At 46.7% G+C, this 27,382-nt stretch overlaps 1 protein-coding gene across 1 annotated transcript in view; it reads left to right on the top strand.

The window, feature by feature from the left end:
* Arid1b (AT-rich interaction domain 1B) overlaps positions 1–27,382 on the top strand; it is a 345,497-nt gene that overhangs the window by 237,817 nt on the left and 80,298 nt on the right. Inside the window, 2 exon segments of the mRNA XM_032894759.1 lie at positions 3,966–4,209; positions 25,682–25,771. Coding sequence (XP_032750650.1) covers positions 3,966–4,209; positions 25,682–25,771 — 334 coding nt within the window.

Below are 27,382 nucleotides of genomic sequence, written 5' to 3'. Positions count from 1 at the left end.
ATTTTAAACAAAGAAAAAAGTACTGCAGGTTCTCGTGATGTGTGAGGCAAGGACTCTTGAAATAAATGGACCCTTGGTTAGTGAGCTCATATCAGTTGCGTTATGTTGAAAATATTCAGTATTCTGGGTGGCATTAAACCGGGAAAACCCATCCTGATAGCAGACCTCAGCTCGTGAAGTGACGAAGGCAAAGCAGTCACCTTCCCTCCGCCGGGAAGGAGAGGTCAGCAGGGATGCTGTGAGGCAAGAACTGCAGCCCCCGAAGAGCCCCCCTGCACCCTGACCCGCCAGCCAGCCCTCCAGCAAGATGAGGGGAAGCAGTGTAGCTTGAAGGTGCCTTAGCTGTGAGGAGATGCAGGGCAGCTCGGCCTTTGCAGGTCTCACAGATCTGCCAGTACTTACCAAGGAAGGGAGCTGGTGCCCTGCTGACTAACTGTCCTCTGGGGGAGTGTTAGCAAGGCTGAGTGCTTCAACCACTGCTGAACTTCCTTTATTAGTATGCTTTAAGATAGCTCTACATACCAATACCTCACGGGTCTGCAGGGCGGGAGCACTTCTGCATCATTTACATATAAAAGTTCCGAGAGGGTATAGCAGTAATATAAAAATTATATCTTTTTATTGCTCTTCTGTTGCAACAAGGTCTAGTCAGCACTGAAATTCTGATGACATGTGAACACGGAGGAAGCCACCATTTTTATATTTTCCTCTTGATGCTTCCTTGATCAGCCTGTTGAATAACAGAAATGTGTTTGATGCCTTTGCAGCATGAACAGAGCTCTCCTAACGCCCGTACTTGTCGCCTTTTTCAGCAATGATGTGGATTTTTAAGGGAGGATGGGGAAGAAATTTGTAGGTCATGCAGAGAATTATAGAAATTTATGAGTAACATTCTGGTTTTTATGAAGGAAGATTTGCATAAAATTATTTAACTACAATTGAAAGCTGAATTTACCTTGGATCTGTTTGACTCTGTTTGGTCTGTAGTAGAAAATGTCTATCTAGGGATTTACCACATTATCTTTTCTGTAAAGGTGTGGGATAATTGTTTCCTCTCAAGGAGTCTTATGTGGATGGAGTGCGCCCCACTTGGTGGTGTTGGGGAAGCACTGGCTCAAAGGTCTGTGATACAGGACCCCCTGTAATCTCAGGCGTTCACAGGCTCAGTCACAGGCGCTCGCACAGTCTAAGTCATCTTGTCCCAGTAGAGCTTGTCTTCTATAGCTTTTGATTTCTTAAGAGAAAACTTGCAAACATAGGGAAAATGTGGTGGTGGTGGTGGTGGTGGTGGTGGTGGTGGTGGTGGTGGTGGTGGTGGTGGTGGTGGTGGTGGTGGTGGTTTTGGTTCAGCTTGGTTTCTTTTTCTTCTTATCGAAGCTGGTTTAGTGAGACAAGTCCCACCCTCACTTTAGGCTGATTAGCCAGGCACATCAAATTGCAAAGTGGAGCTTGGTCCTGTGGAATGAGATACCGTTACTACCCCATTGGGGTAAACAAAAACAAAAAACATTTTGGTGAGTGACCTTACTAGCACTCGAGGTTCTAGGACATCCTTTTGGCAAATAGAACTGTTTTCAAAGCTCCCTTCACTTTGTTCAGTGCCGAGTATTCCTTCCCAACAGAAACCTGCATCGCAGTGCTTTGAGGAGGCTGGTGCTGGGGCTGGGGAGCTGTGCAAGAACTAGCACAGGTAGTGAGGTCTTCCTGTGAGACCTGCCTAGCACCAGTCCTAGGCCTTTGCCTCAGGAGTCAGATGGTAAACGTCCTAAGTCACATGGTCTGTTCCTGTTGCTCAGTCCTTGCCTTGGCTGTCATAGGCAGGATAAGGGCTGCTATGTCCTGCTATAAGGAAATACAGGGAGGGCCACCATTTGAATAACATATGTTTCTAGTCTGTTAACAAATACTGATTTGAGGGCGTTAGTTGTTTCTTTGTGTTTTGTTTGTTTCAAGCATTTAACTATGTGAACTTGTGGGCAGGGCATAGTTAGAACTCACCTGCAACCTACACATTGTTGGTTATTGAATTGATTACCTGGATTAGGAAGGAGATACCTGGGAGGCAAACACTGAAAAGGTTAGCCCAAGATGCCTATTCCTTTCCTGCAGATCCACGCCCACTCAGTTCTCAGGGTGGGTACAGCGAGAAGGGAGCAGAAATCCGGGAGGTCCTTTCCTCTTCGGACTTGTCAGCCAGGGTTTGTTCGTGGAACTGTACTAATTGTGTGGATTGGTGCATTTCTGAGTTGTATGTGGCATATTACTGGATTAATAACCTTCCTTTATTTCTACCTGGCTTTGTAAAAGTGAAATCTAATTTATAAGATCTAAGGGGACCATCCCTGAGCCAGTGAGTAATCAAGTTTAAATAGGAAGGTCTACCTGCTGAGTGTGTGCAAAATCACGTGTGCTAGTCGCCTACAGCAAAAATGTTTGTTTTATCTTTGCATTCTGAAGAATCTGATTCAATTTACCTCATCTATTTGAGAGCTGATAATACCTTTTCCAGAGGTTAGATATTTTCAATCATCTTGTTATTTTTCACAAGCAGAAATTTGACTTTAAAGATTACTCTTTATTTTACTTAAGCCAATGGTTTCTTGTCATGAGATGTTTTATTTAAATCCCCTGGTTTTATGGCCTGATTTATGGCTATAGTTTATATAGTTTTTTGACGACATGCCTCTAGAAAGGAAGCTCCTGGTACAGCTCGCTGTCCAGGGCAGGGCTTAGGGTCTAGGCTTGGGTTTGTCAGCTGCTGACTTTCTGGGCCGAATTTCTCCTGAATCTGTCTTGAACGCTCACTTCAGAAGATGTTATAGTGAGCAAGGTTATGCGTGGGCAGAGCCGCGTGGAGCACATCCACTCAGAGCCACATGCCCTGGTCCTTTATATGTCGGCCTAGGCTCTTCCTCTGCTTCTGCCTTACCGAGCTGACCACCTAGGAGAGCTGTCATACCAGCAGGCCTGTGTCTTGTTTCTGGGCATCTGGGGAAGGGGTTCCCCTTCCAGTACTGTAAGAACAGCCACGAAACTCTTATCCACTACAGTGTCTTCTTTCCCATCTTGCCTGTCTTCTCTTCAGTTGCCTGTGTTCTCTTGTGAGGAGCGTGACCTTAAGCAGTTATTACTCCCAACCTCTGTTCTGTGGACTTTTCAAGGGGAGATTCTAGGAACTGCCTTTGAGAGGATTGTAGTCAAATCAGATGGTATTAACAGTGCAGAATTGTTGCATAAGGGCATGTCCTGTAACATCAGAACTCATTTCTGACCATATAATGTCAATAGGATTGTATTTTCATAATGTATTAAAATACAAATGCACTATTTTATTATATTGCTTAAAGATGGGAGAATTTTCACCACAAAATTCAGCTATAATTTTGACCATTATTAGATTACAACATCCCAGCCTGAATGTCCTTGTGACAGTTCCCCCAAGCCTATAGTTGCTCACTTTATTGAAGTCTTCTTGTAGGACTTCATGTAGCCCCATGGACCCATCGCCTGCCTCAGAACGGCAGTGCTAGGGCCACATCGCAGCTCCCTCGCCTGTTCTCTCCCAGAATCTTCTCTCTGCTGGTTCAGCTGTTCTCTCTCTGTTTTATCATTTATTAAAGAGTTTTATTTATTATATTTTAGCATTTATGTGGACGACTGCTTATTCCATTCCAGTAGTAACTTGCTAAGCCGAGTGCTGCCTGACAGCATTTGAATAGGCGCACGGCTGGGTGGCGGAAGGGGAGCCTTCAAGTCATTCGTGAGTGCAAGGTGCAGCTTGCCTCATGTTTACTTGATGCCAAGCCTGCTGTGTGAGTTTGCTGGAGTCTAGTGAGAAGTGGCCACTCCAAGTCTCGGTCTTACCCATTCAGTGTCTCTGAAGGAGTGACACTGTGGCTTTCAAACCATGTTTCCTGTACTTGCTGTGCACGTGTATGAACACCCGCTTTCTCTTTCCTCCTCAGGACCTGTCTGGCTCCATCGATGATCTCCCCACGGGGACAGAAGCAACTCTGAGCTCAGCAGTCAGCGCGTCCGGGTCTACGAGCAGCCAGGGGGACCAGAGCAACCCAGCGCAGTCTCCTTTCTCCCCACATGCATCACCCCACCTCTCCAGCATCCCCGGAGGGCCGTCACCTTCTCCTGTTGGCTCTCCTGTGGGAAGCAACCAGTCGAGGTCTGGTCCAATCTCTCCTGCGAGTATACCAGGTACTGCCATGCCTACTGGTCCCACCCACCCACCCCACCTCGCCCCGTGTGAAGACAGGTGTGTCTCCTAGGCACTGTTTACTCCGTAAAACCATGAGTACGATTGCATATTGCGGCTGTAACAGAGTTCCCTGACAAACATATGAGGGTCCAGTTTCATAAGAGTCGACAAATGAATGATCAATGCCCAACTACTTTAGACAAGACAGCCCAGGGCTGACCAGCTACTTTCAAATGTTCAGTTTGCCAGAAACAAACCCCTTCCCTGACTCCTGTCTTGTAATCGTCCTGTAATAAGGACCCTTCATCAATATATGTCCTGAAGATGAAACTGCTGACGAGTGTCGCCCATGTGTATGCTGTGGGCCTTATTTTCTGACATGTTTAGAGGCGATGCTTCTCTGTGCTCACAGTCATACACTGATCGTGCCCAACTACAGGCCAAAGGGCTGTGCTGATACAAGCTCAAACTTGGTCTGACAGTTTGTGCCCTTGCTAACTCTTGTGTTCACTTGACATCTGTATCTCCTGTGTGTGAGTGTGTGTATGTCTTGTCTGTGTGTGTGCATGTATGTCTGTGTGTGTGTGTGTGCCTTGTCTGTGTGCATGTCTGTCTGTCTGTCTGTGTGTGTGCGCGCATACGCACGCCTGTGTCAGGTTTTTAGGGATTCTTAATTGCTTTAAGCACATGCGTCTTTTCTCTGGTGTCTTAGCAATTGTCCAGACCTTCTCAGCTCTTTGTCATTGCCCATCAAACTAGCTTTCCAGGATCACAGAACTGTAGCGATGTTTGACCTGCAGTGTCTGCTGATGCGATGCAGACAGAAAGCACATCCCACTTACCTATTAAGATGAGAATCGGACAGCTAGAAAAGTTCTTATTTATCCTCTTCTCCCCCAAAATCACAGGAGATAATTTTACCTGTTTTACATTTTCTTCCTTTTATGTTATAAAATACATAGTGTGTAATATTTATAAATATTGTTAGCCAAACATGGAAGAGTATGTACAGACAGGCACTGTGCTCTTATGTGCAGCAGAATTAGGAAATGAGCCCCCATGGACCCATCGCCTGCCTCAGAATGGCAGTGCTAGGGCCACATCGCAGCTCCTCCCCTGTTCTCTCCCAGAATCTTCTTTCTGCTGGTTCAGCTGTTCTCTGTTTTATCATTTATTAAGGAATTTTATTTATTATATTTTAGCATTTATGTTACTAGTTTTATTTACTACACTTTTATAGAAATGTATCATACTGTAATATTTCTTCCAAGCTGAGATACTGTCAGTGAGGGCAGTATACCAAGCTCTCAAAACCAGGAAAGGCCCAGGTAAACCCAACAATGCAGTCTCCTCAGCTCCACTCTGTGATATATTCTATCTTGTGTTTTCTTTGTTTTGGCTTGTTTGTTCATTTTTAATTAAAGATTATGCTTTATGATTCTTCGTTAATTTATTAGGAGATAGAACTAAAGTTTCCATGTGTTTCGGCTAAGGCATTTTGATGTTACTTTCTTTCCAAAGTATTTATTTGACCTCATAGTGGTCACAGCAAACCTGCACTGACCTGTCCTTGAAACTGGCAGATCTTAGCACTAGGGCTGCTCCAGTCTCTAGATTACCCAAGGCAAGTTTGGCATTGAGATGTCTTTTGCTAATGTGATGTAGATGGTTGCCAGAAAGCACTGTCCTAGTGGTGGGCAGAAACACACAGAGCACTGTCCCCCACCCCCACCCCACCCCCGGGAGCTTGTGGTTTCATTCTGAAGTGGATCTGAGCCTTAATACCCTCACACGGTTTTCTGAGGTGCGAGACAGTGATTTTTTTAAACTCCTAGTGTAAGCGTTGATAATATACTTACCATTCCAAATAGGGATTTTGTTGTGCCATGTTTATGAGACAACGTCTTGCTTTGCATTGGAGACTGGCCTGGATCTGAGCTGATTCTCCTGCCTCAGCCTTCCCAGTGCAGGGATTACGTCATACAGCACAGTGCCCAGCTCTGAATGTAGATTTGAAATTCCATTTTCATTGATTGGTGTTGGTCGGGCTGTAGAGTTACATGCGCAGCAGACATGCTAGCTTTGGACACATGGTTGTGGATGACTGGGCATACCCCACACAGGCTAGGTTCTCTTACATAAGCTCTCAAGAAATGCCCCATAGAAATGCCCACAGTCTCATCTGATGGGGTAAATCCTCAGTTCAGGTGCCTTCTTAGAAAATGTGTCACGTGAACAACAAGGTCAACTACCACTATTTCTAACGGTGACCTCTGCATTCAGGGGTGGGGCAAGATAGAGCCTGCCTTAACAGAGGAAAGGTCTTCTCACCATCTTGAGTCCTGTTTGTTTGTTTGTTTGTTCTTTCATTCATTTATTCGTTTTTTTCTCTTTTTTAAAGTTAAGTTTATTTATTTATTTATTTGCTTTACAACCCAACATCAGACCTTGCCCTCCTCCCCATACCCTGTCACGTAAGTCCTCTCCCCACTTTGCTTAGAAGGGGAAGCCCCCCTCTGAGTATCAACTCCCCCCGTTTCCCCCCATCTGACCTTCCCACCCACCCCACCCAAGTCCTTTTTTTATAACTATGAGGAGCCTGGGTCCACGCCAGTCTTCTTGAGAGTTGGGACTAAGAGAGTAAAGAGCAGTAGTGAGAACAAGGCAGGGCTGTCCCAAAGACCAACCCGCACTTCGCTCTTTTCTCTGAGCACAGCAGTTCAGCCTGACAGGTGCCCCTGCTGCACCCTGAGTTTCTGTTTGAGGGCAGACAGGCTAGCAGCTCAAGGTCCTGGTTATTTCTCCCCTTCGCCAGGATAAAGACAGCATTGGTCAACTGAGCAGTGTGGCCCCCACCCCGCCAGACTTGCCACACATTGGACCGTGGTGGGGACACTGCTTCCAGCCTTGTCATCTGGCAGGGGTGACACTTTCTCACTTGGACAGAGGAGCCAGGACCTCTGAGCGTCTTTCTGTCGCCCGTGTGAGCGTGATCCATTTCATGGACTTCAGTGACTCCTAGTCTTACACCCCACTCTAGCTCAGTCTAAGGCGTTCCTCTCGGAGAGGGATAGGGAGTGTTTGCCATCTGGAGGATTGAGTCCAGGGCCTTACCAATACGAGGCAAGCACTCTACCACAGAGCTATGCGCCCAGCCTTCAAACGTACTTTGGCTTTTGGTTTGGTTTGGATTTGGTTTGTTTGTATTTTGATTTTAGGGAAACGGGTCCAAGACTTGGCACGTTAGGCAGGGGTCTGCCGCTGAGCCGTGTCCTCACCTGAGTATAAGGCTTTATGTCGTCGTCATTACATCTTCATGACAATATTTTCATGAGGCTTCTTTTAAAAGCATGACCTGTCACCTACCCAGTATGGTGGCACATGTTTATAACCCTGGTATCTGCTGAGGCAGGAGAGCCACAGTACTGAATCCAGTTGGGCTAGATAGTGAGACTTGTCTCTAAAAAGTATTCAACCCCACAAGTTTTCCCATCTATAACAAATTTGCATATAGGTTGAAGATGATCAGAGGAGTTAATTTTTGCTATTCATTTACTTTAAATTAAAGGCTAATATATCTCTTATCAGAGACTAATTTAGCCAGACTCCCTCCTCATCCTCATTTCTCATCTTTAGTTTTGTTGCTGCAGGCTGGGATGCCATGCTCCCTGCACTTGATTCTGGGTCTATACATCCATGTGTCCGTGTCCTGTCAGCGTTGCATGGTTTCCCAGAGTGTGACTCTCAAGCCTCTGCCTCAGGAACATTGTGTGTGCAGCCTTTGGCTTGCTTTCTCTGCTGCTTGCCCTTGGCCTCAGCAGCAGCTTGTTGGCTCTGGCCTTGCCTGTGGACTGGCTCTTCAGTGTAGCCTTCCCAGCGACTCACTGAGGAGAAGCACCCAGCTGCTGTGCAGCCCACAGCTGGGCCAAGGCAGAGCCAAATGCTACGCTCATTCTTCCTGGTACTGTTTGCCCAGGGTTGGTTGCAGAAGAGCAACCATTTCTCCATCTCGCCTGAGAGGGAAATTGTCAACTGTGAGCCTCTGAATGTAGATCAGCACCCCAGTAAAGTGTCTTAAATGGTGACTCAAATTCTCACTGCTGTTGCACATCTGCCTCTCTGTTGTGTTGGGAGGCCAAGGCCCAACCCCGTGAGTGTCCGAGGCTCAGCTCCAGAGTCCTGATGGCCCCGGCACACCTGTCATCCCTGGCATCTTCCTTCCTGCGCTCTTGGAAAGTGGGTGGAGGTTCCCTGTTAGGGACGTGGATTGTACATGGTACGATTAATACCCCGGCATCGCAGGACGTGGATCATACATGGTACGATTAATACCCCGGCATCGCAGGACATGGATCGTACATGGTACGATTAATACCCCGGCATTGCAGGCACCTGTTGTGAGGCGCAGGAGTGCAGGCTGCCCTGTGTAGCAATCTCCCCCCATTGCTATTACCTTACAGGGTCTGCTTTCTACTTACCTTCTTGTTTCTCACCTTCCATTAAACACCAGAGCGGAGAGTGTCCATCCTCCTTGAGGGTAGGGCATGTGTGTTTCATTTCGGTTAGGTTGTGGTTAATGTGGAAGTGTTTGCTGTCAATGTCTTCTAATAACCGATTTGGTCACGTTTCAGTGTGACGGTTTCTTCAGTTACAGCCCAAGAGCTCCTTGCAGGGTTTTAAGGAAAATGGCTTTTGGATATACACATATGTGCCAGATTAGATCCCCTACTCTGCCCAAGCTGAGTCAGCATCAGTCAGTGCACTGCGGACCCCTGAGAGTCCTGTGTCATGGTTTCACTGGCCTCCTGCTCCTGAGCCTTGCCTCATAGATTTCTAACAAAGCACAACTTCCGTTAACACCAAGGGTCCTGTCAGCCTTTGCTGCCCTGCTGTATGTGCAGCCAAGGCTGAAGACTGGGAGCACACCATGCAGGGAGGGGTGGGCAGTGGTGGACAGTGGTGTCCCTGGCCTGGTCTGCTTCTGTTCTTTCGCATTGCCCATTGCTTCTTTGGTTCTGTTCATGAAGTATACGGGCAGGAACTTGAGGGTCCCGCTCATGGCTGGTTTTGGTTCTTTGCCCCTGGCCTGCTGTGTGTGGAGTTAAGTCACTCTTGTCTAACTATCAATGGCCAATGATAGGTCAGGACAAAGAAGACAAACTGAGATAGTCACACGAGTGCTTCACCAAAGGGAAATGGCTCTCAGGCCATTCCTCTATGGAATTGGTTTGTATTATAGGAAGATTAATCCAAGGTAGGTCTCCCTGCCCATGAGGGCAGAGCAGAGTTGTATTAAATAGGAAGGCCCCTGCTTTTGTTTTCTTCATGTTATTTGTCTTTAGGCTGCATAAGCATTGCTGTATACTTTGCTGATGAGGGCGGCTTGCCCATCTCCCCTCTAACCCACTGCTAGCCAAACGAGAAGGAGGGCTTTGTATAGGTAGGTCAAGTCCAGAGAGCTTGAAAGAAGAGCCTAGTGAGGAGGGGCCTGTGATTCTTTTTTCTTTTCCTTTTCTTTTTTTCGGAGCTGGGGACCAAACCCAGGGCCTTGTGCTTCTAGGCAAGCGCTCTACCACTGAGCTAAATCCCCAACCCCGGGGCCTGTGATTCTTTCCACAAGCTGTCTCCTGCCCCTCTCTGTGCACCCCTTCCTCCTCAGTAAGCCCTGCTTTCCCCTGCAGTGCTGTGCACCCGAAGCGCTCTCTCTCTCCCTCTCTCTCCCCCCCTCCTCTCTCTCTCTCTCTCTCTCTCTCTCTCTCTCTCTCTCTCTCTCTGTCACACACACACACACACACACACACACACCCTGCATACCTTTCCTCTTCCCACGAGAGTGACATACCCCTGCCTGACAAAGGCCTCTAGTTTCTGTACTTTGCAAAAGCTTGCCAGGATAGACTGCCGAGGAAGCTTGGCCAGAGACAGCCTGTGCTCTGTGAACTCCAGTCCTTAAGAGTTGCCTCATTCCAGAGCTCTGTCATTTCAGCTCCTGGAGAAAGAATTGTTCATCTGACTTGCCCTCAGACAACAATGCACATTCTGTGATACTTAAACAGCCCCAGCCCCTCCTTGGCAAGATGCTAAATGGCGTGCAAGTGGGCTTCCAGAGCTGCAATAAAAACAAGAAAATAGTCTGATCAAAAGACAAATTTTCTTAATTTGACATTCACATAGCAGATTCAGAAAGGATGCTAACCAGGGAAGAGAAAGCTGGAGGCAGCGAGGAACTGGTCGTGGGCCAGAGTGAGCAGGAAGGGCATTAGTGAAAGGAAACGATAGAGGTTCCTGGTGTCGTTTGTCAAGATTAGTGACTGTAACATGAACCACGGAGGGTGCAAACTGCGTCTCTTGTTTAATCCGTTCTGTGTGGATTTTTAAATCTTTCAAGGCTCAACCCAAGCCCATCCTAGTCAATACATTATCCGTGGTTTAATTTATCCTTAATAAAACTCAGGGTAAATTACAGGTTTGTTTCTGTGATAAACATTTTCCGGCCAGTTTTCTCTCAGCATTGCAAGTAGACTATGCGTGGCACTGCAGGACAACAACCGGCTTGTGTCTGCACTAACCTCCTACCTGCTGAGCTCACATCCCAACAGCTATCACATGCTCCCTTTTGGCTTCTCTGGAGGGAGAAATTCTGTGACAGCTTGTTCCAAGGGGAATGCTTGCTGCTTATTGGCAAACTGAGCAAGCAAAAGGGAAAAATTAAACACAAAATGCCATTGATATATCCATGTTTCTAATCTGTGGTTGCACAGAAAACATCAATTCAGCATTTCTACAAACTCAGAAAACTTAGCCAGTATTTTTTCCCCTTACAATGTAAAATATTTGTGTGTTAAACAAAGCGATAATTTCCCATCCTTTCCAAATGATGCTTAGCAACCGAGAGAGGGGCAGTCACGGTTTCTGGTTTTGAGAGATGGTGTACAGCCTCTGAAGAGCTTGTTCAGGAAAGGGTGCTGTTCTTCAGCCTCTCCTAGCAGCCTGAACACCTCATAGCATGTGTCACCCCAGTGTGACAAGCTCCCTAGACCCAGTCTGGGCACTTCTCCTGGCAGAGATGATAATGCATGTATTTTTCCAAGGACCAAGTCTTCTGTCTCCAACACATCTGAAATTAAGCTTGTTTCTTCCTCTCCCTCCATATTCAGAGACCATGAGAGCACTGGGACCGTCTGCTCATTTCCACCTGCCCTTTCACCTCTCTGATCTCCTCCCTAAGCGCCTGCCACCCTCCTCCCCCACGTCTGGTCTGTGCCCGTGTCTGTGTGTCCTTCATTGCAATTGTCTGCTGACGTGAGTCACACACCTTGTTCATTTCTGGAGCTAGTGGACTGTCACCGCTGCAGACACGCACACAGCAGCACACCACCTCTGTGGAAAGGCTGTTGACATTGCCCTGCTGCTCTGAGAACTCGAGACTTGAGGGTACAGAGCTTTTGTGAGCTAACTGAAGCCCAGAAGAGGAAGGTGTCAGAACCTGTTTTGCTACATTTTGGGAAATGGTGGCTAAGTGAGTAGCGCGTAGAACTGAAGTGTTTGAAACTTTTCCGTGTGAGTGTCTAAAACGGGGCGACTCACTGATACAGGAGGAGTGTTCCCTCTACTTCCCTGTCGCCTGCTAAGCTGAAGCTGACTACTGTGATGTGTTGATTGATTCTAGCCGTTAAGTCTGGTACTAATCAGTTTCATCAGTTACTCTCATCCACACACATGCACCTTTGATTTCTCTTCCACAGTGGATGATGTGGGTTGTCATTGACTAATGAAAAGCAGAATTGATTTCGGCATGAGACAAACGGAATGCCACACCAATCCTGAAACGCATTAATCTTTAATAGTCTACATCTGCATGTTTATAAATGGTATAACCGGGGACTGTTAGCGGTGACATTCTCTCTTCCAAACAGAAAGTGACACCAGGGTTTGTACTTGCAAACTGCTTTAAATGCACATAGCAGAATGCCAGGGTGTGACCTTGCAGAGGATGCCAGTGCAGTGCTGCATGGGTGGTTCTGTCAAGCTAGGTCAGGTGTATCCTGTGACAGACCCATCAGTCCGGCTGCCCACATCCTCCCTTACTTTCTTTTTGCCTCGTTCATTCCACAAAGTTTCTAGGAACGTGGCGGTGTGCGCCGGGCCTGCATGTGGGGGTCCATGTTCTCACAGAGTATGGGAAAAACATGAAGTGCTCTTGGTCTGGGGAACATCTTGGCGGTTAACCATTTGGACTGGAGTTCAGCTCCCCAGAATCCAGATACGGGGTTCCTCAGAGTAAGCTAGCTCTAGAGTTTGATTGGCAGGCCCTGTCTCAATAGGCACATTATGGTTATTTTGCTACATTTATTTATTTATTTTTGATCTCTTACTATGCCTAATAAATAGAAAACTTTATCAGAGGCATTTATGTATATGGAAAAATATATTTAATATATAAGGTTCAGTGTCCTCTGCAGTCTCAAACATCTACTAGAGTTTTTAGAGTATATCCCTCAAAAGGGTAAGAGGACCGCTGTCTAGGACATTGTAAGATCAGGATGGTGGTTTAAGTGCGGTGGGAGACCACTAGAAGTGAGCGGCGGATAGGAATGCCATGCTCCAGTTGAGGCTGTAAGGGATCTCTGTGGCTACTTGGTAAGGGGTAAGGGCAGCATCAGGGCCTGCAGGCCATGGCAGGATCCTAAGGAAGAGTAGTCACAGTGAGTACACAGTGGGGTGTGTGGAGGAGGAGGAGATTGGAGGATGGAGACATTGGAGTGAGCGCAGTGGCTGTGCATAGCAGATGAAGGGGTGAGGAAGTGGAAGGGAAGCATTTGGGTTGACCTTTCCTTTGACCCTTGGTAGTAGTTCTTCCTAACCATTCAGAGGGAGCTTCCCTTTGTTTCTTTGTCTCACAGAAAGTTAGGTGTGAGAGTCTGGATACAGGGGCTGATTTCAGTGCAGATGGTGAGACTGTGGGGTTTGAAGTGAAGCTAGAGGTGCCCAGTCTCCTCAATGGGGTTGAGGAAGCACCATTGCTGGCCTCACCCTCACTTTCCTATTCAGATGGCCATGGCTCTGGCCACCCAGAGCTTCTGGTCAGCCCCCGACATGCTGCCCTGGCCCTCATGAGATCTTCATTGCTTGTTTTCCTGTCTAGGTGATTACTACTTAGTTATTAGTCACTGAGAAACTTAGGGATAAAGAACTTAAGGCAATTTTTGTATTTGCCAGTTTTGTAATTTTTTTCCTGGCCTTTCTAGAGCTAGGGTATGACCTCTGATGGCTGTACTGTCACAATGCCAAAAATAAAGGCGAGTTATAATCTCAGGCCTGAACTCACAGGTCCCATCTTCACAGTTATCACCTTGAATCCATTACACACACACACACACACACACACACACACACACACACACACACACACACACAGAGAGAGAGAGGGGGGGGATTATAACATTTAAGTTCATAATTTTTTTTTAGGTAAAATTCATCATTTTTAGAGAGTGCCCTCAGTCCTCATTGTATTGCTCTGTCTTCTCCCTTCCCCTCTTGTTTTCTCCCTTAGAGACAGTCATGAAACATTTTCATTTCTGTAGTACTATGCCTTTGCCCACACAGCCGAATTAAAGTGTACTCTGCTAACTCCGGTGTCTGGCATTGTCCATCCCACTGCTCCAGATCCAACTGCTTCCCTTTCTTGTCAGTGAGTGCAGCTTCCCTTTTCATCAAGGGTGGAAACCATGCCTGGCCAGGAGAGGGCGCTCAGGAGATGCTGACCAAATGTAAGCATGCCAATTCTGAGGGGGAGGGGGGCAAAAAAGGAGTCCAAGGAAAGACAACTCTGAGGTTGATTCCAGGGCTAACTTTCCTCCTGTGCTTGTGCCTTGGGGGTTGTCTCTCACTGAAGGTCCTCTCCCCTCCTCAAAGAGACTCAAAGATGATAGATCTTCCTGCTTTCTTCGTGTTTAAGAACAGCACCTAAAACCCTAGTCCTCAACTTGTAGATATAAGCCAAGCCTTCAAGTCTCGAGGCCTTTGCCTGATTCTGATCCTTCACAGAGATGCATTAGTGTTTGCAGTGAAGTAGTAGCTTGTGGCTAAAAAAATCCCTGCTTCGACAACAGGTAAGTTATGCTCGGGAAGTTTGGAAAAGATGAGCTACTTCAGGAGTGTGCTTGATAAACAGCTGAACTCCAAAGCGAGCCGTGTGCATGACGCTGCAGCTCAGAATGTGCACCTCCTCTGTGTCTGTTGCTCTCTGTCGTGCGCCCTCCACTTGTCCCTCATCACAGGCTCCAGGTAACCTGACACAACTTGGAGTTCTGAAGAGCTGTGTGCTCAAGAGCACAGCCCCTGTTCCACACTCACTGTGGTAGCTGGCTCCGCCCCGCCTAGAAACCCTCTCACCGGACTGAGCTGGCTCAGCACCCACAGAAGGCCCTTCACTGGACTGATGCCTCAGGGTTGAGCTGCCTGCTGCCCAAGTTTCCCTGTGCAGCCTTCTCTTCAAAAGCCATAGGTTGAAACTCCGCATATATGTGACACTGAATGGGGACCTCAGAATACACCGCTCAGATGTTATTACATTTAAATGTGAGTAGTGGTATTAGGTAGGCCACACAGGTCTTGGAGATTTCAGCCTTGCTGTTGACTTTCCCAGAGCAGTACGGAGTGTTAGCTTCTGCTTTAAAAGTAGCTTTGGAGCTTGGACTGTAGCTTAGTTGGTTCAGTGTCCTCCTGGAAGGAGCGGAGCCCTGGGTTCGATGTCTAGCACCATACAGCCAGGCATGAGAGCGTGTGCTTGTAGACCTAGCCCTTGGGATTAAGCCAAGGGGAATTAAAGGCCGGCCTAGACTTCATGAGACCCTGCTCAAAACAAAGAAATAGCTTAGTCATCCCAGAGTCCCATAAACATGAAGACCTAAGTTTGTTTCCGTAGCACGCATGTCACAACCCAAATTTGGTGGCACACATCTGTGCCACCTGCTGAAGAGGCAGAGCCCAGCGGGGCCCAGCGGGGCCCTGGAGCTGGCCGGCCGGGCAGCTTAGCCCAGTCAGTGTGCTTGACTTCAGTGAGAGGCCCTGTCTACAATAATAGGGTGGGAAAAGACCAAGTCAGCCTCTGGTCTGCACATGCGCACACACACACATGCACACATACCACAAGAGCAGCCTGTTCATCAGTCAGTATAGTTTGAAGTCAAAGGTATAGAAGTTTTATCACAAAAATAAGCTGCTAGTGTAGTTTGAAATGCAATAAATTTTTAAAACTTTCAGAAACTAGGCCAATTTCACACACAAATCGATTAATCATATTTTACAGACATTAATTGTATAATTAGAATAGAAACTGGTTTTTAATTATTACGTATATGCATGTAACAGAGGACATGTGTATCACATGTGTAGAGGTCAGAGGATAGCAGGTCAAGTCCCTTCTTGCTGAACCCACTCAAGCCACCAGGCTCACAAGGCAAGGGCCCTCTTGTTCCCCCAGTACCAGTGTTTTAACGCTGGTTTCCATGCTGAAATTCTAGTTCTCCTAAACAGTCAGCTTTCCCTGCCACCTGCGGCCTCCAGGAGTAGTGTCACCATGCCTACTGACTGGGTGTTGTACAGCATGGCCTCTCCTGCCTGCAGGGCCCCCACACATTCTCTTATGGGGTATGGTCCATGACTCCTCCATGGCATGTTCATAGCTGCTCATGTTGGAACCCAGACTGAGACTGTGGCAAGGAAGGGAAAGTGAGCACAACTTTGATTCCAGGAAGAAGGGACCGGGCTCTCGCCACCGCCCTGCCTTCATCCTGCAGGAGAGAGTGTCGATGAAGAGAGAAGCAGGCAGGCACTCGACTAATCTTTCTCCTGGGGGCCCAGGTGGACAAATTGGCAACCCCATTCACAGCTTTTTTTTTCCTCGTCCCCTTTGTATCATAAGAACTGCTAATCGGATCCATGCTGCTGCAACGGTGCTTAGTCATTAACAGAATAAAGGCAGATTTCTTCAAAAGAACGGGTGGGGGAAACGACTATACAAAATTGCAAGGTTGTTCAAATCTTAACTGCACAGCAGTCGATTTCCCCTTACTCTGAATTACACGATGAATACAAGTCTTTCATCTGTCACTATACCCGTTTCTTCACACGGCAGCCAAATATTAAGCTTCTCAAACAAAAAGAAAAGAATCTTAGGAAGAGGAAAAATATTGAAGAGGAATAAGAATGGATAAGAGAAGGGGGAAATTAGGTTTTGTTTCTATTAATTTGTCCTGGTGAGAGAAATATAAACTGCCTGCTCTGTTTGCTCCCCTCCCCCAGGCCTGTCTTACATCAAAGCAAGGATCTGAGCAGATTTAGCAGGTGTGCACTTCTGTGTTTCATGTCTGGGGTCATGTGTAAGTCAGATTCCGAGCCTACCACTTCTTAAACAGACATCAGAACGCTATCCTCCTGGGAGAGGGAGCAGCATTATGTCCAAGCACATGGTCCCCACTGCTGCCACCAATGCACTTTGTCTCATGCAGACCTTGAGTAATGCCTGGGCCTGAGAGCTGGTGAGAGGATGTGAGAGCTGAGGGGATGTGTTCTGATGAGAATGCGACCACAGGTTCAGTGTGCTAGAACTTACTGGATGCTTTGCCGGACACCCAGACCAAGATAGACAAGGCCCCTGTTATGCCCTCCCGTCCCACCCACCCACCTCCTATTGAAGTCATCACACTTGGTGAGAACTGAGGAAGCCGTGGCCCTGCCTCCATGGGTGCCTTTTCTTCAACGGCTACTTTTTGCTTTCGGGACACAGTTTTTATTCTTTCACCACTGAGTAAGAGGGAAGGGTGCAGGGACTGAACAGAGGTGACACACTGAGGGCTCTGCCATGGAGAGCCATGCTGCTTCCCTGTCTGCAGTCAGAGGGCTGCACTGGAACCTGTCCTCAGTAGGCGCAGAGGCTGGGTCTGCCCTGCAGCCCCAGTCACCTAGTGTAGGAGATAGGTCGGTGCTGGGGACCTGCTATGGGAAAATGTTCTCAGACTCTCTCTGACCTAAGCTGTAAAGCCCACAGCCTGTGTTTGGCCTTCAGATTGCATTCACCTTGTGCCTTGCAAGGCCTTTGTAGTTTCTATGCCTCAGAATCTCCATAGGAAAATGTCTACACTGCAGGGCTCTTGTGGGCATCAGATGACTAACTTAAACTGACTTCATGTACAAGCGGATGAAATGTGCTTTAATTAACAAGTTAAAAGGCTACAAGGTTAGCTCAGTCGGTGAGGGTGCTTTGCAGCCAAGCCTAGTGACCTGAGGTCAATCCCCCTGACCCACACGGCATAGGCACAGAACTGACTCCTGCCAGTTGTCCTCTGAAACCCAGGCACACAAGAAGATAGATAGATAGATAGATAGATAGATAGATAGATAGATAGATAGATAGATGATGGATGATGGATGGATGTGTGTGTGTACAGATACATACATATACATACATCCATGCATACATGTGGAGGGAGAGGAGAGAGAGATTCCCAGGTCTGTGGCAGGAGGCTGGGTTGGAGGGAGTGTGCAGTTCACTGGCCGCTGTGCATTACCCACTAGCCCTTCCCTCCCTCACATCTGTGTCAATGTGGAAAATAAGGGAATCTGGAGGATGGGTGCTGATGGCAGTTTACTGCGTTCCTGTTAGACGGTTTGGGGCAAAAGAAAATGCAGAAGGGGAGAGAAGTGGAGTAAGACGGCTCAGCAGGTAAAGACTCCTGCCAGGCGATGCCCTGAGTCCAATCCCACATGATGAGAAGAGAGCCCATCCCCGAAAGCTGGAGCATGTGTTTATGCACATGCACATGTAGGGAGGAAGAGGGCAGTGTCCAGAGAAAGGTGTGTAAGTTCGAAGATAAACTTGGAGTAGTTGGGTTTGAATGTCTAAAGCATTTCAACAAAATACCCACATAGCAAACCCTAGTACTCTTAATGATAGTCTACTAGGAAATCAAGACATCAGTAAATCTGAAGGATTGCAAATCACAATCCCTGGGCAGTCTTGTTGGCTAGTCACCTCAGTGACCGTGAGCTGCTTAGTGACAAAGGCTTGAATCTGTGGACAGATCCGTGGGCTGGTGAGGCGCTCGGTGGGTGAAGGCGCTGCTGCTAGGCTGGCTCCTGAGCTGATCACTGGGCAGAGCGCCAACCCTACAGGCTGTCCTTCCACTTCATCCGTGAGTCATGGGGAGGGGGAGTATGCACACACATTCACACACTCACACATTCACTCTCACACTGACACGCTCGCGCACACACACACACACACACACACGCTTGCACGCACGCACACACATGCACGCGCACACTTCAAAGAGGCTGGATAGTTAGTTTTCCAGAGGAGCTGTAGTTCAGTTCTTGATCTTATCTGCTATAGTAGCGGAGGAGACTGGAGCCCAGGAACGTTTAGCAGAATCACTGTGGCACCCCGCTCACTCACTGTGTTTCTCTTCTGTCCTCCCAACAACACTGTCCGTATGACCTGTGCAATCATAGCTCACCCAGAAAGTTGTTTATTCTCTTTTGTTTGTTCTAAGAGCCAGGGAAATCATTTTGCTCTTAGACCTGCACACGCTATAACTGCTGCAGAGGGCAATGAGTCTGCCACAAGCCTGGCCAAATTATTGTGTGGTTTCTCCTGGAAAAAGGGAGGAAGTGTCGATTAACGAGAGAGGCCACCAACAACAGACCAAAGAAACGTGTCCACCAGGTGTACCTTAGTGAGCTAGGGAGCTCGTTGAGGTTACTTAGGAGCGTTTAAGTCAACCTATAGGTGACTCACAGGCAGCCTCATCCCTGAAGAGCTTGCCCTAGCATGTGTGATGGTTTAAGAAGACAGAGTCCCTGGAGCTTTGTGTACAAGCATCTCCACAGGACAGCACACCCCAATCCTTCCCCACACCCTGAATTCCTTTCTGGTTTAACAACAGGAAGGGGCCTTGTAAGTCTCGGGACCTCTAGAGACTGGGAGGCACATTAGTGTCTGAGACCTGGCACGTGTGTCCTCTTTCCAGCCCCAAGGCATGCTCCAGCGTGCTTCTGTAAGCCTTGCTGTTGGCGTGAGAGGTGTATCAGGTGGCCTGTTGCTGCTGCTCTCACAAAACACTCCCTCATGTTTACTGGTCTTCCAGAGCAGCTGTCCTGCATGCTTTCTTACTTATAGAATTGTTTATAAGGGGACAGTGCCTGTGGGATGATTCCAGGGCATTACACAGTGTTGTAAATAAAATTCTATTTTTGCCATTTCATGTATCATCAGTGGCTGCTTTTAAACTACTCACAATCACTGAGTTAAGTAGTTGTGGCAGAGAACATATGGTCTCAAAGCCTAAAATATTTACTATCTGCCAGTTTATTAAGAAAAAGAAAGAGGTTGTCTAATTCTGACTTAGAATAACAAGATAAAATTACATGATTACTGTTAACTCATACAAAAATCTAATTAGCTATTAGTCTAAGTTTGCTTTCTGGAATAAGCAGTCATTTATTCGTTTGTCAACAAATATATATTGAACGCTTACTGAATATGTCTGGTTCTAGAGACCAGAGTCTCTAGTAGCAAAGAGTGAAGCACACAGAGGTCCCTGTTCTTGTGGGATTCACACTATAACGAGACATACCATGCAGTAAACATAGAAGGAAATTGAAAACATGAGTGTTAATCCCAGTGTCCATCCGTGGGAAGTGTGCAGTTCTGGAGGATCAGGGCCAGCCGCCCCACCCACACCTTGCTGTTACATATGCTAAGCTCTGTATTAGTTCCTTTTCTTGGTGCTGGGACAAAGAGTTCACAAAAGCAATGCAATGCCCACAGTCTGGGTGTGCTCTGCCCTGGCTGGACGACACAGTGGCTGGAGCATGAACAGGTGTTCACATCACCTCCACAGCCAGGAAGCAGAGAGGTGAATGCTTGGCTCATCTCTCCCAGCCTTTCTTACCCAGCCCTGGACCCCAGCCCCCTGAATAATGCCACCCACTTAGGGTGCCTTCCCACCTCAATTCATCTGATTTAGAAAATCCCTCACAGACATGCCTGGGGGTGGGTTTCCATAATGATCTAAATGAACCATAGTAACATCACAGCCACATACAAAGGACATTTATTAGATGTGTATCAATTTGCCAAATCATATAGATTAGCCAGTTTTCTCTACATTCTGTATAAAGTCACAGTATCTCGTTTATTCTACTAAAAAACACTTATAATGGCTGACTTGATCCAGTTTTTACCTATTTCTAATTAGAAGAATCATCCTCAAAACCTAGCTAATGTAGATTAATGTAATGTAAGGAAGCATGGCACCAGAATCTAGTTATATGTTAGAAAGCATAGTAAGACACCATAACCCAGTGGCATTTATCCCAGAAAGTCTAGAATGATTCAGTAGGAGCACTTCTATTAATATCATAGACTATGAAAATAAGTGTAAGTGGACATAATCTTTAACAGAAATCTAATCCCTAGACACGGTTTGAGGACAAAGGAGATGGCATTGTCAGCGTACTTAAGTGCAAAGATCCTGGGGATGGTTGTGTCGTGGATAAAGCTGAATGTGTAGATCCTAGGTGGTTGTGCTGTGGATCACACTCAAGTGTGTCGATCCTAGGTGGTTGTGTCGTGGATGGGCTGAAGTGTGTCGATCCTAGGTGTGGTTGTGTTATAGATCATCTCCCAAGGCATTTCTATTTAGGATACAAATAAAGCAAGGATAACCACCTGCATTAATACCAATAATGTATTATTGGTAGCAGCCATATAAATTAGAGAATTCAATAAAAGGCATGAGAAAAAGTATGAAAAAGTCAAGCTATCCCCCAGTGCAAGTTTCGGTAAGATGGTGTCACACCCCCGGGGACTGGAGTGTACAGACACCGTGAGTAGGAGACAGTGGCTGTGTGCGCATCTTCATCTTTCACTCTTTAAACTATAGAAGCATCCCCAAAGCCTCAGGAAGTGCTGCCAAAATGCTATACAGAGCACCTAAAATGGAATAGCAACACTAATAAACTGTTCTATGTATATAATTTAAAACAAGTTAGTTGACTTAGATACAAATTTCGATTTGTTACTGTTGGAGAAGTTATAAGTAAGAAGCCTTAAGTGTGCTCTAATTGGGACTGGAATTGGAGATACTTCTATAAACTCATCTTTATACATATAAATATCAGCTTATAGGGTCATGTAACCCATGGGCTAGATATGCCTCTGCCCACTGGGAGAGTGAGAGGCATTTGTGTACCATTAACAGTGAGCCACCCTGACACCCACAGCTCAATCTTAGAGCACTGTCCTCAGGGACAAGAACCAGGACTTCTAAATGAAGCTGACGGATCCCAGGACTTGTGTAAAACAAGCATAAGATGATCCTACAGCCTCTGGTCATCCTAAAAGTAAGGACACACTCAAAGAGAAGAGGAAGACTGTCAGTGGAACACAGGATCCAACTGGAAGGAGTTTCCACTGGGCATGACTGAAATGGCTTGAACTAACAATGATAATTTTGGTGGATTTTTATCCCCGAAAAGCAAGTGTCTATGAATTTTCTCCTGTCCCATGACAGATTGCCCCAGACTTAGCAAATGAATATAGGCATGGTGTTTTGGCCAGAAGTCCAGTCTGGCTTAATTGAGTCCCTTGCTTAGGGTCTCTGAAGGCTGGGAGTTCTGTCTGTGTTCTCATCTAAAAGCTCAAGCAGGGAGAATGTGTCCAGTTTCTTTCCAGTCATAGCAGAAATCACTTCACTTTGTGGAAATGGTAGCTTTCTATGACTCTGAAAAGTCCAACATGAATTAATAGGAGAAAAAAAATTGGTGTTGTACCTGGATTTGGGAGGTTTAGATCTGTTAAGACCTAAGGCAGGCATTAACATCATAATGGGAGCATGCCTGTAGTGGGAGTGAAGGGAAAAGAGACTGAATTCCCCAAAGTTGGCTAGTCTGTAGCTGACTTGGCGAGCCGGGTGTGCACAAGCGAGAGACTATGCCTCAGGGTGTAGGTGGAGAGAATCAAGGAAGACACCTGTGTCTACCTCTGTCCTCCACACACATGCCAACTTTTAAAATCACTTAATAAGGAGTGAAACCCTCAGGTTCTGAAGCATTCCTACCCATTCTCCTTAAGTCAGTCCACACCATCAGCTGAGTCTGCCCTTAAAAGGCAGGCTCATACAGAGACATCTCCCTTTGATCACATCTAAGACCACTGGCAGAACATAACATACCACAGAACATTCGCTTTTGTCACATAAGGCAACTCTGCCTCTCTTGCAGTGTTCCTTAGAAACAAGGTGTGGGAACCATACAAGGACACAGCTTTCCTCAAATTGAAATCCACTAACACACATGGATGTGGAAGGGAGATGCAGAGTCCCCATTAGCAGGCACCCTCGTGGTAAACCTCATAGGCAGGACTTTCTACAGGAGACATGGGACTTGGATCAACCTCAGGGGAAATGAGTGCCCCAAAAGTGAACACCAGCAGATGGTGTAATCATCGTGAATGTGGGGGTGTCCCAGCCGCATGATAGGACGAACAGAGAAGGATATGGTATTTCCCACACATGTCCCAAATTGCATGTCCTCTTTTTCAGGGATGAAATGTGTTACCCAGAACAGACTGGGGAAGCATGGTACAAAGTAACTTGTTAGTACTTTTCCAAGTATCAAGGTAATAGTGTCAGGAAAGCCTGGGGTCTTAGGAAGGCTCTAGACACTAAGGGGACAAAAGCTGCTTTTAGGGACTTGATGATCCTACAAACAGGACATGTACTGAGAAAATATAAGTACGTTACAGTTGTATAACAAGCCTCCATGAGGGGAGGTACAGGACCAATGTTTCTGTAGCTTCTCTCTCGAGTGCCTCAGCTAAGCAGAGTAGGAGCTGTAGCTGCCCACTGCTGCTTCTCTTCAGATAGGTCAACCTTTGCACAGGGTGTCTACACGGGCTGTTACCACGTGACCAGTGTAAATGGTGGGATGCACTCTCCTTCACTGCGCTGCTGGCCAGCAGACTTTCCCATTGCTTCTATTGTTACAGACACGGATGAGGGTAAAGCATGGGGCTTGACAAAGAAGACAAGCTCTTGGCTTTCATTATGGCTAGCATTGAATTGTGGAGGTTAGAATTCCCCCATGGTTGACTCACTTACTTTACATGGCTATGTCCTCCTTTGAAATATTACCAAACTCTGAAAGGTTTGATTTAAAATTAGCATATATAACCCCCACCCCCAGCATTTCATCCAAGGATTCTGGTTTTCCTCCTGTGGACACTGAGTTCTCCTGTGTTACATGTCACACGTATGTGTTCTGGATCACCTGCTGTAACAGTACTTATCCCTGCATGCTCATGTGATGTTATTCCTTAGTAATTACAGTTATGTAAGAGTTACGGAACTGGCTAAAAGGGAAGGGAGTGCGTGAATGCAAGTGGGGAGGCTGAGTAACTTGCGTTTACTTTTCTTCAGCATTAGACAGCTGCCTGGGTTGGTGACAGTGAATTTAATGTGCTCCTTCATTGCTGGGCAGGCGCATCGCCCTTTGCTGTGCACCAGGCAGCCCATAGCACTGCTTGGCTATGCCAATGTTTTATGCATGGTGGGATGGGTCTCTTATAGCCTTTTTATTTTTGTTTGGTGCATTGGCTGGGAGAGCAGTGCCTCAGGCTGCACAGTGGAAGCCATACTGCCCTGTGTTGACATAGAATTGCTGTTTGTTCTCTCTGTGAGCCTATGAATCCAGCCTGTCATGCAGAAGCGAGCATTATGATGTGAGCACTTTCTGTCTTGCGGCAGCTTGTTCGTTCCCCAGTGACACTTTTAAGAGTCTGGGTTTGGCTGCAGAGTGCTTTAAATTTCTAAATGGACTATAGATTGGGGCCATGGGGTATTTCATTTTGTAGGAAACACGTAACCCACAGTGGCTACAAGGCAATTTTGGTAGATCTATAGCCATGTCAGTGACCAGTGTTTGCCCTTGAAGTTGTTTTAGACCGGAATGTTAAATGCTTATACTGTGCAGTTGATTCTTGGGTATTAATATTAGGCGGCTGCAGATGCCCAAGGAGGAGCCAGGTGGAGCCTGCCATACTTGGCCAGGCCGTCTGTACTACCTGTGATTACGTCTCGGGTCTCTTCATGGTTCAGTGTCTCCTCCAGAAACGGAGGCTGCTTCCCAGTGCTGTCTACACAGCCATCGCCTTCTACCTATGGTGAACTCATCTGCGTGCCTCTTGCTGTCCCACGCAGCCACTACTAGAGTTTCTCATAAGTCACAGCCCACAGACCCCAGGACTTGAGTGTGCGTGTGTCACCTGCCCTCCAGTGGGGTTGAACTGCAGTCTTGAAGCCATTAGTCTCCATTTCCACTTGGCTATGGTTCCTGTCAGTAACGGATTCAGCTATGGGAGGGCAGGTCCTGTGGGACAAAGTAGTTAGCATAGGCTACCATGACCATGTGACTCCCACTCAGAGGGATGTACGGAAGTTGGATGTGGGTGTTTCAGGTGTCTCTTGTATTCATTGTAACCAGGGGAGAAGATAGAGCATAAAGTAGCAATGCCCTCACCCTGGGATGCTTGGGCCTTGAGGGTGGTGTTGAACCCAGTACTTTCTAACTCTTCCAGATCTTTAGCCTTAGAAATGTATCTAAACCTCTGGGCCTGGAAGTGAGTTAACATTGTCAGGTGTCGGGTTAATTTCAGAATTATGCCTCCAGATAAAATAAGTATCTTCCCCTTTATTTTGTATTCTCAGATTATGAGTTATTGTATATTCTTCATGCTAAGGGAAGTATTCAAAGAATGAAAATAAATGACTCTCATCTCAAGAAACTTACATTATATGTGAAAAATTGTGTAAACGTTAAACAACCAGGAATTAAATAGATGGTGTTGCTGTATCTGAAAAAATAAATAAATAAATAAATAATCCAAAACTGCAAAAGAACGCCCTCTCCAGTGCCAGTGTGCCTTATGCTTTGAGCTGCTAGGGCAAGCCTTCTGAGCTTAGGCTGAAACTCTGCTTATTGGACAGATTCGATGTTGCTGTATTGTTTAGGGAGGAAGGAGGAGAAAGGAAGGAGGATCAGCCCTTTTTCATTTCTGTCCAGTAGGGATGAGTTCAGAGTGCAGCTCTGCTGGCCATTCTGGGTTTGTGGCTGTGGTGAAGGATGTGGGATGCGGCCATTGGTTGCTTGTTCAGTGAGCTTGATAACCCATTCAGCAGCAGGTTTGAGGGGTTTTTTGTTTTGTTTTGTTTTTGTTTTTTGTTTTAATCAGGTCTTTCAGTAAATATCTTTATCTTATCTTCACTTTATAGGGGAAAATGAAATATAATATTAGCTCTCTTCTCTGTGCCTTCTGTGGTCATAAAAGTGGACAGTCAGTGCCTTGGTTCTTGCGGTTATAGTATTAATGCAAAGTATGAACCCTCCTTTTCCTCCTGTGTTTTATAGGCAGCCAGATGCCTCCGCAGCCACCTGGAAACCAGTCAGAATCCAGTTCCCATCCTGCCTTGAGCCAGTCACCAATGCCACAGGAGAGAGGTGAGTGTCAAGACACATAGCCCTCCCACTGTAGACAAGTTATATGAGGCTGCTCACTCATGTGACTCTTGATAATTTTTAAAGACAGTGTTTCCTGTCAAAGAAACACAGGCTTACATGTAACAGCAATTGCGAAGAGGATCCTTTCTTATAGATTGAGTGACATTTGGCCAAGGGGAACTCTGGACCCAAAGAATGAACGTTCACAAAGTACCATGGAACATCACCTACACAGATTCATCCCATGTTACAATCATTCTGATAAGACAGCGTCTGTGCTTTTGTGTGTGTGTGTGTGTGTCTGTGAGTGTACGTACATGTATGTGTACATGTGTGTGTTTATGTATGTGAATTCACGTGTGTGTCTGTGAGTGTACATACATGTATGTGTACATGTGTGTGTTTATATATGTGAATTCACATGTGTGTCTGTGAGTGTACATACATGTATGTGTACGTGTGTGTGTGTGTGTGTGTGTGTGTGTGTGTGTGTACATGCACATGCTTTAACTGGTCACTCGGTCCCATGGTATTTACCAGCAAATTTTGAGCACATTACAAGATCTTGAATAAAATTGTAAGGTCTTCAGACTGGAGTCAACCTGAGAGACGACATAGTTTGATCCCAAAGGATCATGAACTAGAGTTCATGTTGATTCCCTCGCTAGAGGCTGGGTGCATGTAGGTCAGAAAGGGAGCATGCATTTCCAGGGTGCTTTCAAGCAGATGCCCTCCCACACTTGCAAACCCTCCGTGGCTTTACTGGGTACTAAATGTCACTCCATGGTGTTCACAAGGCCTGGTGTCCCTCGGTCCTTTTGTCCTTGGTTGGGTAGAACACTTGATGCTAGGACAGATGTAGGAAACAGTAGAGAGGAGCTGCGCTGCTGGAGCCAGGGGTCATCCTAACCTAGTTCAGGTGGACCAGGCATGATGGACTGTCTGGCTCTGTTGGTTCTGGGCCAGACCTCTCCTGCTTATGAATCAGATGAGTTACTTTTTCCACACTGCCAGGCTTGGAGGCAGAAGCTCGTGGGTGTTGGTGCTCCTGAGTATTCCTGGGGGTTTCTGGGGATGGTTTTGAAACATGAGAGAGTCATAAGTCCCATTTCTGGGCCTGCCCCAGATTGCTATTGGAAGGTTAGGGTAGCGCAGAAGTCGGCACTGCTGGTGAGCTCCCAGCTTTGCCAGTGCTGAGGGAGTGCGAACTTCTCGGTCCTGGCTTGTCTCTTGGGTCTGTAGTTAGGCCAGTAAGGCATAAGTAAGAGGAAACTCCTGCACTGGGTATCTGTGCCTCAGACCAGGCTGAGTGCTAACAGTCAGAGCAGACATGTCTGGTTTGGAGGCCCCATAGTACAAGGTGCAGCGCTCTAACTAAGAGGAGCCTCACAGCCCCTGTAGCATTCCCCAACCCTTAAAACTGGTAAAGTTAGAAACACGGCATGAAAGCCTGGTACACCTGGGAAAGCACAGTTAAATTAGTTTGTGAGGCAGAATTGGGCATAGGCATTACTGTGTCTGTCATCTCCCGTTACCTTTAGTGTGATTTGAGTAATACGCTGGATATGTGGTCATCTGGGTGGCTAGAACAAACCATTTCCTCAAATAGCA

This window comes from Rattus rattus, chromosome 2, assembly GCF_011064425.1.
Source record: "Rattus rattus isolate New Zealand chromosome 2, Rrattus_CSIRO_v1, whole genome shotgun sequence".
Lineage (NCBI taxonomy): Eukaryota > Metazoa > Chordata > Mammalia > Rodentia > Muridae > Rattus > Rattus rattus.
The sequence above is the reverse complement of the archived record's forward strand: the minus strand, read 5'-3'. Positions and strand labels throughout refer to the sequence as shown.